At 32.1% G+C, this 12,591-nt stretch overlaps 1 protein-coding gene across 4 annotated transcripts; it reads right to left on the bottom strand.

Annotated features, from left to right (window-relative positions):
* Positions 1-3,425: 3,425 nt before the first annotated feature.
* LOC109148769 (probable RNA-binding protein ARP1) lies at positions 3,426-9,553 on the bottom strand. 4 transcript variants are annotated; one of them, XM_019296494.1, is made up of 6 exons: positions 8,906-9,553; positions 8,579-8,714; positions 7,890-8,028; positions 7,118-7,154; positions 5,555-5,852; positions 3,426-4,818 (listed from the first exon to the last, which is right to left on the bottom strand). In XM_019296494.1, the coding sequence occupies exons 1-6, from the start codon at positions 9,122-9,124 to the stop codon at positions 4,775-4,777; spliced, it is 873 nt and encodes a 290-aa protein (XP_019152039.1). In that variant the 5' UTR covers positions 9,125-9,553; the 3' UTR covers positions 3,426-4,774. The 4 variants fall into 4 exon arrangements, with proteins under 4 accessions (XP_019152039.1, XP_019152040.1, XP_019152041.1 ...); XM_019296495.1 differs by having other exon boundaries at positions 7,890-8,025; XM_019296496.1 differs by having other exon boundaries at positions 4,376-4,838; positions 7,890-8,030; positions 8,578-8,714.
* Between the last annotated feature and the right edge of the window lie 3,038 nt (positions 9,554-12,591).

The following is a 12,591-nucleotide window of genomic DNA, read 5'->3' as shown; positions in this document are numbered from 1 at the left end:
ATTTATGACCGTGCATCGCACGGGTGCAAATACTAGTATATAATCAATATCTCATGTATTATCTTGCATTTATATACTTTAAATTACCGATTTAAATAAACAAATTCAACATTTATTTACTTATACATGAACATCTTCTATATAATATTGCATTGATATACTTTGAAATACTTATTTAAAAATAAGTATTGGGCATTATCTTATTCTCGCAAAGCGCGTAAAAAAACTAGTTATATAATGCAATTGATGAATTGAGTTGGATCGATTGTATTTTTTTAATGTTATCATTGATTGAATTCGATCAAATAATTGTCCAAAATTAATAGTCAATGTGTAGATGTTCGCATTAAGTGCTGAAACTTTAGATATTTTAAATATCAGTGTTCAGTGAATTATATATGGGAATCATATTTAATTTTGAGTGAATTATTAATATTCATTACATTTTTCAATTGGTTTAATTTGTTTTCCATCTTTAAGCAAAATCTTCCTTACACATTCTATACATAATTTTACATCTTTATATATGTGTATTGTAATGAGGTCCTATAATTGTGAATAATGATGTGCTACAAAATCAATCATAATTAATTTCTTTTGAATCATTCATGCGTATTGCAAGAACATTTCCATATTTAATTACACAATTTTCCTTATAAATTGTGGCGATTCTATTCAATTTTTCATTTGTAAATATATAACTTTACACAACGTACTATATTTCCAGTAACATATATACACGCATTTTTTAAAAAAAATATTTTCAGTAACTTTACATTTTATAAATATAAAATATATAACCGAGATTAATATTTTTTTCATTTCGGCTAAACTTTTTTTTTTTTTGATATACTCGGCTAAACCTTATAATTACACAATCCTTATATTCCTAGTATAAAATAACATTTGGTGTAAAAATTATTAATTTACATATCGATTAATATTCTTTCCATTTCGACTAAACCTTATATTACTATCTCGTATTGCAAAACATTTTCCATCTTTAATTACAAAATTTTCCTTATAAATTATGGATACTAAATGATTCTATTTCATTATATATATATATATATATATATATATATATATATATATATATATATATATATATATATATATATATATATATATCTTTACATAACTATATTTCAATATCATATATATACATATTTTTTTAAATATTTTCAGTAATTTATTAAAGTGGGACGTGCGTTTTTAAAAAATGCTATTGCCGAAAATCGAACTTGATTTTTTTTTTTTTAAGTGGGACGCGCGTTTTTAGTCAAAACGACATCGTTTTTGCAACCATGTGCACACGGTTGCACATCATAATTTGTGGTACAACATGGAGTTGGGAGATTGAGTTTGATTTTAACTGAGTTTAACAGTATTGTATATGGAATTAGGCTTTATAATATTAGAATAGGAATTTTAATGTTATTGTAGTAGGAATAGAAAAATATGAAACAATATATTCTATTAGGGATTGTATTACACTATTTTACAATATTAGAATAAGAATTTTAACATAGAATTAATGTACGAATAAGAAAGTAAAAAACAATATATTAAAATTTGAGGATTTTGGGCGGGAAGTTAAAGTTTAGGATTTTGTTTTTATATATAGTATAGAGTATAGATAGATTATTATTATTATTATTATTATTATTATTATTATTATTATTATTATTATTATTATTACATTAAAATTTTTAATTTAGGCCAGACTAATCATTTATTTTATTGTATATAAAGAAAGGTTTCTAAGTGGGATGAGTTTGCACCATTTCTAGGTATCAAATATCGATGACCACCATTTTGATGGAGTACAGTTAAAAGGCCATTGTATTGTCCTAAGGGGACACCTACTCTACTATGGTCCTAAAACAATCATTGTTATAGCCTATTCACAGCACGGGGTATTTATACAAGATAAAGTCTCCTAACCACCCCTCTAGAATAGCGGGGTCGATTAGATCCGAGTTGGTCGCGCTTAGGTGAGACCGGGTCCATAGGTCGGCTGGGCCGAGCCCCCCCTCGACTGAGCCCACTATGCAGGAGCACGGGCATGGGCCGAGCTCCTCTACCCGAGCCCACCACGGTCGAGGCCTGGGCCGTGGTGCCTTGGGCCGAGGCCTTTGGTGCTTCACCTGGGGCCCCGGGTCCGCTCGGTATTTCCTTGCTCCGCTCCACCCGGGTCTGTTTGCTTCCATGTAATATATCCATCATTGAGAAAATACTGTTCATGTCAAAGAGTTAATTTCACTAGAGGTTCCTTATTTTTGTGTCAATTTCAAATTTAGTCACAGACCTTATTGTTTTTGTCATTTTACATCTTAGATTATTATTTTTTGAACACTTTTAGCCCTTCTCATGACTTTTCATGTTTTTAATAAGGGCATTTTTGTCTTTTCATATTTTTCTTTTGTTATTTTTCTAATAATTGGTTTAGAACTTTAGACAACCTCCGATTTTTAGTAACCATATTTCAACCGGTTTTTATTAAAGTCCTAAACCAATTAAACCGGTTGAAACCGAAAAAATAACAAAAGAAAAATATAAAGAGACAAAAATGCAGTTACTAAAAATATGAAAAGTCATGAGAGTGACTAAAAGTGTCCAAAAAACAATAGTCTCGGATGTTAAATAGCAAAAGTGATAGTTTGAAACTAAATTAAAAATTCCACAAAAGACAAAGGACCTCCGGTGGAATTAACTCTTATATCAAATTTCGTTACATATAATATCTCCAAATTAAATTAAGTTGAACAACTCTTCATGGTTAAATTAATTCATCGTAAATTAACCAATCTTAATAGAATGTTTAAAACATGTACTTGCTTGTTTGGTTCGCAGAAAATATTTTAAAGGAAGTGGAATTGAAATTCCATGAAAAAATTAAACAATTACTAGGAAGATGAATTCTATTGTTTGGTTGGTGGAAAAAGAATTACTAGGAATACTAATTCTATTGTTTGGTTAAATTTGGAATCATAAGGAATAATGAGTATAAAAATCTATATGTCCCCCTACAAATTAATAAATTAAGGGTTACGTTGAAAATAAGGGTAAAATAGTTAAACCATATCACTTTTTTTTCCTATCTTCCATGAAAAACAAAATCCTTGGTCCAACCTAAGGATTTTGTTTTCCTCAAATTTGAGGAATTCATTTTCCAATGGAAAATGAATTCTATGAACCAAACACAAAAAAAAAAAATAAATAAATAACATTTTCCTCCACTTTAAAGAAAATATTTTCCTTTGGAAAACATTTTCCATAAACCAAACATCCCCGGTGAAGAAACAAATTAAAATATATGATGAATATTTGAATAAGGAATAATTATTATGGAGTATTACTTAGCCATCATGATTAATTAGAGCATAGCTACTTAGCTAGAGCATTGCATGCATCAGTAGTAAAAAAAAAAAAAAGACTCTAATTTACTTAAAAAGGAAATAGTATTTGAACATGCAGGTAGGTAGCTAATAATCAAAGCGAGCATTCATCATCCCCAACCTATGGAGAGTGAATTTTGTTCAGTTCCTAGCTACTTACAATAATAATCCAAACCATCCATAATCTTATACATACATACATAGCAAAAGTATGAATTCAAATTCCATGCATGCATGCAGCTTAAAGTACGTAGCAGACATAGATAGATGACAGAGAGAGAGAGAGAGAGAGAGACGAAGACCTAAGTCCTGACCATGGTTGACACAATCCACTTTAATAGAAAAAGAAGAAGAAGAACCCAAGAGACCCCAAATATCTCCCAAGGGTTTCTTCTCTTTGGAAGGACAAACTCCATTCACTCAAATAATGGAGTTCATCACTTCATTTCTACCACATTCATAACAACAAACAAAATGCACTATCTCCTACACCTAGTACATACTTTTCCATGCCTAAAGCTCCCAAGCTTCAGTCCATGATCCAAAACAACCAAATATTAACAACCCCACCACCCTTAACCCTAAAGAAAGATGGGAATTTCTGTGAAATTTGCTAAATTTTGGAGGAACGTAACTAACAGACAAGAAGGTATCCTAGTCTAAGTTGTAAAATCCTAAGACTAGCAAAAACTCTGGGCATCCGACATGATTCCCATGATGATTTCCCTAGCTACTACTACGTACTCTAACTTATGATAACTACAACATCATGCTTATTATTATTATATTATTTCAAGGGAGTGATTAGTCTTCAAGATCAACGTTAAGGTGCTTTTGAAAACTGGGATTTTGATGCATGGTCCAATTTACAAGCTAAATTAAACTATGTTGGTTATTAATTAGGACCATTTCCATTGGCCCTTCTTAATGTCTTTTTTTTTTTTTTTTTGATTTTTTGTTTTCCCAAACAGTTTCCTTAGCTTTTCCGAAGCCTAAGTCTTTCTTGAAACCCAAAAGAAAAATGACAAGAAAAACATTACCAACCTGGCTGTACCACAAGCTAGAGTTGGTGATGTGATGATGCAATTTCTATCTCTTGAAGGAACCTTTCCTTGAAAGAGAAGAAAACTGATAACTTTTACTCCAAACTCTGAAAGGGTATGGTGCCCCTACGAGGGGATCCAGCCCTTGGGCGGGCCCGAATTTCCACATTCGGGCCGCCATTTACGACGAAGAGAGAAAGGTAGAAGATGTAACCATGGCAGGCCAAAGGTACTTCGATTGATCGATCAGATCATGATGAAGTAACTAAGTAGGTAGACGACGACGACTACTAAAGTTCATCTCTCTTGATGATAAGTAATGCCATCCTATTAGCGATGAGGCAGCGGTGCACGTAACGCCGCCATGGTCAAGCCTGTGGCACAGCAAAACAAACTGTCAAAGATGTTAGTACCCTTCGTACCACCTTCCAATTTTAGACAACACAATTAATACTATAGACCAAGGGTAATTCCGTAATTTCACACCCTTCACTTCGTAATATGTAAATTTCATTAATGAAAAATGAGCAATGTTACAAATTCCTCCCGTATTTTCCTTAAAAATGTCCCTCCTGAGATGAGGTGGCATCATCTCATTAGTAGCTTTTAGTTTTTTACTTAGTGGTAAGGTCAGTTAATTTATTGATACCCAATGAATGAAAGTCACGTCACGAGGGTAAAGTTTAGAGAGAGAAAATTCGGAAGGAAAAAAAGTATTTTTCATGAAAAATATCATGTGCATCAAAACTTGTACTGCTTCACATATATATTTTTGTAATAAATTTGTAACATTGAATTAATCAATTCCCTTATGAGTTAATTAAATTAAACATTTAAACATTTTAGTTGGGACCATAAATGGAGCTTGTCTGCATATACCAACATGATTTAATTTATGTGTTTTAATTAATTCATGGTAGGCCTGTACAGATAGATAAAGACTGGGGCCTAAGTTGGGTGACAATCTTTACTTAATTTGATTGCAATTACTATTATTATTGTTATTATTTCTTATAATTCCAACAAATTCAAATTAAATATATAATAGCAACTACTACCATTATTTTAAAAAAAAATGCAAATTAAAGTTGGGTGTAATAATGTACAAACCTGATTGCATTGGAGCTGTGTGAGCAAGAGAAATGGGGTTGGCAAAGTGCTGTGCAGGGTAACCGGCGGTGGTGTTAACGGTAGCCGAGTACGGAAAGAGGTGGTGAGGATACTGGACGCCGCCGTAGCCCTGGCTAGCTGCCGCCGTGTAGCCGGTGGTGGCTCCACCGTTTCCTTCTCCGAAGTTCAAGTAAGGATAGAAGGCGGCCGCGGCCGCCGCGCCGGATAACAGTCCACTTGCCCCGGTTCCATACATTGGAAACTGCCCGGTGACTCCTCCATACACACTGTAGTAACCCTGTACAAAGTAACCCATTTAAGACGTTAGAACACAATTCTTTTTTAGTGTCTCACTTGTATGAAATTGTCTAATATATTCTTATCCATAATATAATTAAGTTGGATCGAGTCGGGTCAATATAAAAATGTAATACTGTAATGCTAAGCATAGATAAAATGTTTGTTACTTATAAGAGGAGTGAAATACTTTTGAACATAAATATAATATTTTTATATTCTGATATAAAAAATATTACGGGTACATTTTTCATCAAAAGTATTATATTTTCCTTATAAGTAATGTTGGTAAATGTTTGTTACTTATAAGAAAAAATATAATCCTTTAAAATCAAAATGTAAATGTATTACATTTTTTTCTTCAAAAAGTATGTATTACACTTTCACAGTAATAAACACTTTATTCTTGATTAATGTTACATTTTCATCTTGACCCGACCTGTATCACATACAAGGATTTGTGAGATAGTCTCACACAAATTTTTACTTATTAAAAAAAAAATTTAGAACCCTTAAATTTCTTTCTATTTTATGGAAAAATAAAAATTATAATTATGCACAAATATACTGTAATTATTTTTTAGTTTACAATATATAATTAATAATATTTTAACAAGTAAAAATATACTCCGTATTTAGTTTATGATTAGCACACAGTAGAGTGTAGATAGTGGTATTTAAGAACAGACAAGTTATTGAGATTGTCGAGGGAAGCAGTTTGGTCTTGTTTAAATTGTAGTTACAGTAGAAAACAAAGTTGTTCAGATCGGAACTCTGAAGTAGTTGAGGTAACATATGACCAGTCAAATGAACAAAATCATGCATGCCACTAACTAAAAGTCAAAGATTCTTAACTTCCAAAGTTTGAAAACAAAAAATGGTCTTAATAATCAGCTTTGACCGAAAAATTACAGCTACTAGAAGACATTTTGGAAACCGTGCTGCAAACCAGTAAAGAATCATCTGAAATAAACTATACATACCCTTTTCTTGATAATACATTTTTTTAAAAAAGTGTCCACTTAGGGTTTTTACATTTGACTTGATTAATTTTTTTAAAAATCAAACCAGAAAGATATAAGTGTATATTTTAATTATTAGTCTGATATGATCTTTTAGTTGAGACGAAACACATTTTCCAATAACTAGTTGAGATCTGCCAGACTCTCGGCCATGTGCGATGGTCGTTTTGCTTTAAACCACATAATGGTTGTGTGTATTTGCATGATGAGAGAAGTGAAGGAGATGGGGAGATGAAGTACAAACCGTGGGGTAGGTGTAGTCTGGCGAGTACGAAGAGTACCTGGTTTAATGTCACAAAAGATGAGTAAACAAGAATACTACATTAGAATGTGAAGATGTATATATAGAGATATATGATTAATGTAAGTAGATATGATTAATGAGGTTGGGTGAGCAATGAGTTGGCAAGAGGACATATATACATACATATCCACTCTGGCAGAACAGATCAGAGTGTTATATATATATATATATATATATATATATATATATATATATAGGGTTAGGTTCCTAGATGAACAGCGTTTTTTGTGTGGTCAGTGTGAATTGCACCATTAGGTATGTATAAATGCACCATAAAGTCTCTGAAAGTACGTACACCATTATATGTGGTGCATTTTTTTTCGGTGTGTGGTGCATTTTGTGGCATTTCATTCTGATGCATTTTCGAACACTGTGTGGTGCATTTATAATCAGCTGAGAGCCAACCTTAACCCGCGAACTGTGAACTTGTGAAAGATTGCACCACAACTACTACATGATTGCATTGCTACGTCTCCCAGATATGGCTGGAGGACCTTTCGGTGCAACCATGTAGTAAGTACAGTGCAATCTTTCACAAGTTTGTAATTCGCCGCATAATGTTAATTTTCAACTGATTATGGACCTATAGATATATATACATTGTGGATGATAAAGGATATATTTATAAATTAAGAATGTTTAAAGAACGTTTTGATGTAATTAATATAATTAAAGAGTAATTAATTAGTGATATACATACATACATACATACCCATAGAGATTATAAGGAATGCCTTGTTGGATGGCATAATGGGAAAAGTTTGATGGAGAAGGAAAAGCTGCAGCAGCTCCGCCAAACCCTCCCTGAAAAGCACTCATTACCATAAAGTTCCTCCCCCCTCCTCCTCCTCCTGTTCATCATTATCACAATTAAACATAGTAAAAGACAAGACATTGTTAATTAGTCTGCTAATAATTAAGCTAAGGTTAATTAATGTTTTGTGTTTGTGTGAAATAATAATGAAAGATGATAGGTGGTGTATGTAGGGTAAATAAAAGCGAAAGTTGTCTCTCACACATGAGTGTGCTGTCGAGCTTTTTCTCTCAACCAAGACTACTTGTCACATGGCATGCCAGTGGATATGGGTTGTATATATATATATAGTTAGTACCTCCCAGAAAAGAAAAAAGAAAAAAGAAAAAAAAAAAGCAAAATTCTTATGGTCTCAGAGTCTTCATTCCACACAAACAAACCCTAGTTGCATACTTGAGGGGTTCAGTCCACTCAATCAAGAATATTCATTTTGCATGCTTAAATGGAACTAAGCACAATTACCATCCCACTAATCACTGAACTAATATAAGCAAGATTTGCTTTAATTTTCTTGCTTAGGATTAATTCATGGTGATTATTGAAAGTACTGATGATAATATATGATATTTAAGTTTATATATATATACCATGTTTATTAGGGGTTGAAGGCTTGGATCTCTGAACACCCAAGGAAGCAAGATTGCAGTTAGCCCTTCTGCCATCAATCACTGGTGCAGCGTCAACACAAGCTCTCATGGCTGCCTCTGGATCGCGAAAAGTTACCTGATTTCATTTGGAAACCCTTTCACCATCAATATAATCTTTAAGATTGCCAAAAATCAATCTTACATTCTGGGTTAGTTAGTTAGTTGTACAGATTGTTCTTCTATCTTTTAGTGTGTGTACTGTATGTGTATATATATATATATACATAACTAAGAATTGAAGGTAAGAAAAGTAAAGAAAGAACATACAAATCCATAGCCTTTGGATCTGGCAGTAGCCTTGTCAGTGATGACAACAGCCTCCAAGATTTCACCGAACTGTTCAAAGTAGTTCTTCATGGTGTCCTTGTGAGTCTCCCACGCAAGCCCACCAACAAACACCTTAGTGTATGTGGTGTCACCGAACTGCCCACTCATGTTATTGTTGCTGCTGCTCTTGTTATTAGATGCTGCTGGAACTGGGTTCATCTTCTCTCTCTCTCTCTCTCTCTCTCTACAGTAGCTATATATATATATATGCTAGTAGGTTAACCTTAGAAACAAAAAAGACAAGGTTGTTTGTTTACAACTTGTGCGCTAGCTAGCTAGCTGCTACTTTGATCTAAGAACTGAATGAATAAGATGATCGGTTAGAGGGATTGAGACAGTGGTCCAAACTGGGAAATTCAACTTGAATTGTATGGATCTCGAAGGGACTGGATTCTGGGTTGTGTTAATTTGGAGGGAGAAGGGGATGGAGAGTAGAGAGAAGGAGGGAAAGGGATGGGTGGAGAGAGAGAGAGAGGGAAAAACAGGAGGGAAGAGAAACCAAAAACCAGATGGATATAGAGAGAGAGAGAGAGAGAAACAGGAAAAGAATTATTATTATAGTAATAGAAAAAGAAGGAAAAGATGAAAAAAGGTGAGTCTCATAATACGGACATGAATTATATACATGCCGCCAGCCACGCCCCCACTTTCTTTACACACTGGCAATCCCCCAGTATCCTATCACGCGCCCTCCAACACCACGTGCTTCTCACTTCCCATCCAAATACATTTGCTTGCTTCTTTTTTTTTTTTTTTTTTTTTTTTTTTGCAAGCACCAAATACATTTGCTAAATTACCTATATTATGTATACAAGAGCAATGGGATTGAAACAATAACCATACTAGTTTAGTTTAGTGTTTTTATGGATCCTTACCCTAAGTTTCAACTCTAAATTTAAAGATCATTCACAATATTTTTATTTTAAAAATCAGTGGACAAGATAAATTGGGAGATGTGTTTCAATTGCATTATAAACACCTGTTTTTTTTTTTTTTTTTTTTTTTTTTTTTTTAACTTTAAGTTTCAATCCCAACACCTTGTGATCTGTTAGCAAAACAAAGTTTATGAACTATACATAAAATTCTTAACAAATTTAACCTTTAGAAACATTCCTAAGCGAATTTAGGATTTATTTCCAATGGCAGGCTGACTTCTTAGTACTGGTCGACAGGTTAATTCGCTTCCTCTCTCATTCCAGGATAGGGTGAGAAAGATGGTGCATAGCTTCTAACCTCTAGGACGCCAGTCTGGCTTCTTGCCTCACGGTGTGTTGTGAGGGCTGACCGCCTATAGGGTCTGATTGTCTGGCGATATTGACTGGGTGCCCGGAGCTAGGTATCCATCACTTATATTTATAGCTCTGAGTATGATCAATTTGTTTTCATTTTTCATCAAACTTAAATTTATAATTTAAGTAAGTCATTGTTTAGTATAGATAATATAATTATGGTCTACTTGATTATTCTTCTCAAAATGTTGAATCCCCAACTCCAAAGGCCCCACACCTATAAATATATTGAATGCCGCTATAATAGGTTTCTACTTAAATGTTATTCATACTAAACATTAAAACAACAACACACATATAGACGGTCAGAATAAATTAAATTGATCAATATAATCATCAACTAAATAATTGAATATTACATTCCTACAATATTACCTAAACACAAGTTAATATTGTATTTTTGCAATCTCACATTACCTTTTAAGATATAATAATCTTATTTAAGATAATTTCATATTTTATGAACCAAATGATGGTAAAAGTGTCAACAAACACGAATTTATATAATAAAATTCGATCACTCAATAAATTTAGAATGGTTTATATTGGTTTAAAGAAAAGAAGAGCAAAATGCGAGTGGGATAGAGGTGTGATGGGTCATGGGTGGTATGATGATGTTGGTCAATAGGGCGTTGCTTTATATTTTTGTGAAGTGCAGAAATGGGCGAAAGAGGGGTGATATTTACGAAACCTACCAAGTACACAATAATGTATTTTTCTTAGGGCAGACGCAATATACAGTTGGCACAAACGGAACGGGGACCAACTCTCCGTACCCTTTTACGTTGTTGAAAACGGTCAAACCTGCTATAATCTATTATTACTATTACTATTATTTTAATGCTAAGTTGCTAACGCTTTTTTTGTATTCATCCTCTTACATTTATTTTTGTCAAATTGTTATATACATACACACACACACACATCAAAACAACAATGTACTTGGTGTAAAGAGCATTTTCATCTTATTAAAAGACTGCAAGTATGTTCGCGCGTGTTTATCTCAATAGTTCGATAGATAGTATTTGGGATAAGAGATTAGTGTTCAAACAATGGCGCGCGGTAGTATAGACAAATTTCTTGTGATTTAACCTGTCTGTTGAGGCATTAAATCATCGTGATTTACATCATTCTAAATGCTCTGTCGGGCCATGGTGTGTGGGGCTATTGGGATTGGGGATTCAACATTTAGGAGAAGAAAAAAATGTTATGAATCTTATTTCAAATTAAAAAATATATTTTCAAAAACTAACAGTTCGTTGTTCTCAAAAAAAAAATAAAAAAAAATAACAGTTCGCAAATAGATTATTAATGTAATTACAATGTTAAAGGTTAAGTTAGTATTAATCTCCTCAGTGATAATTAAGGATACTCAATGCTATATGAAAAAAATTATATTAGCACGACGCTCTAATATTATTTTTTTCACAACCTATATCTTATTGTGTGTGTATAATTTAATTAATGAGATTTATATTTAAACTATTTATACTTAATTTTTATGTAATAGTTTCTGTAATTTATTTAAAATTTTTAGATAAGAATGCCATATGATTATTATGAATAGAAAAGATGGTAACGGTTTTGGAAATAGTAAAAGTACAACACATTACTCTATTTAAAAAAATATAGTAAATGTGCAATTACGCTATTAATTTAGATTTTTAATTTAGATGTAAGAGATGCATTCTTTAATTTGGTATTTGAGTAAGCAAAATGTTTTTATATAAGTTGCACAAAATTTATAATTTGAAAGTATTATTAAACATAAAATGTGGGATTTAAAAATTATAAGAAAGTGTTAAAGAAAAAAAGTTTTTTAAAAAAAAATTAATTTGACAAATGAATATTAAACAAGACATGTAAAATAAGACAGATAAAGAATGTAATGTATATATATTTTTAACTTATTAGTATAAGAGTTAATTTCATTTTTATCCTAGATTTATATGTGACAGTCTACTTTTATAGTCTTTTATTTTTTATTTTTTTATCAAAACATCCTCATTTGGTCATCCGTCAACAAAATCGTTGAAATATCGTGAAATACAAAGACATTTTGATCTTTTTAATACAAAGTAAGTTGACCCATTATATTTTTTTGTTTATTATTTAAAAAGTCATATTTGAAAATTAAAATGTTCTTGTATTTAACGATATTTAAACTGGTTGGTTGATAAATGACAAAAAAATGGATGCATGCCACAATAATACTAGAATCAAAAGTGGATGTTCCGATAAAAGGGACTAAAAGTTTATTATCACCTATAAATTTATGACAAAAAAATGGATGCATGCCACAATAATACTAGAATCAAAAGTGGATGTTCCGATAAA

This window comes from Ipomoea nil, unplaced genomic scaffold, assembly GCF_001879475.1.
Source record: "Ipomoea nil cultivar Tokyo-kokei standard unplaced genomic scaffold, Asagao_1.1 scaffold2144, whole genome shotgun sequence".
Classification (NCBI taxonomy): Eukaryota; Viridiplantae; Streptophyta; class Magnoliopsida; order Solanales; family Convolvulaceae; genus Ipomoea; species Ipomoea nil.
The sequence above is the reverse complement of the archived record's forward strand: the minus strand, read 5'-3'. Positions and strand labels throughout refer to the sequence as shown.

Excerpts from the sequence above, each read along its gene's own strand:
- LOC109148769 (XM_019296494.1), bottom strand. The coding sequence starts at position 9,124 with ATGAACCCAGTTCCAGCAGCATCTAATAACAAGAGCAGCAGCAACAAT. Across the intron at positions 8,715-8,905 it reads GATCCAAAGGCTATGGATTT|GTAACTTTTCGCGATCCAGA; the intron begins GTATGTTCTTTC and ends AAATGAAATCAG. Across the intron at positions 4,819-5,554 it reads CACAGCTCCAATGCAATCAG|GCTTGACCATGGCGGCGTTA; the intron begins GTTTGTACATTA and ends GCTGTGCCACAG.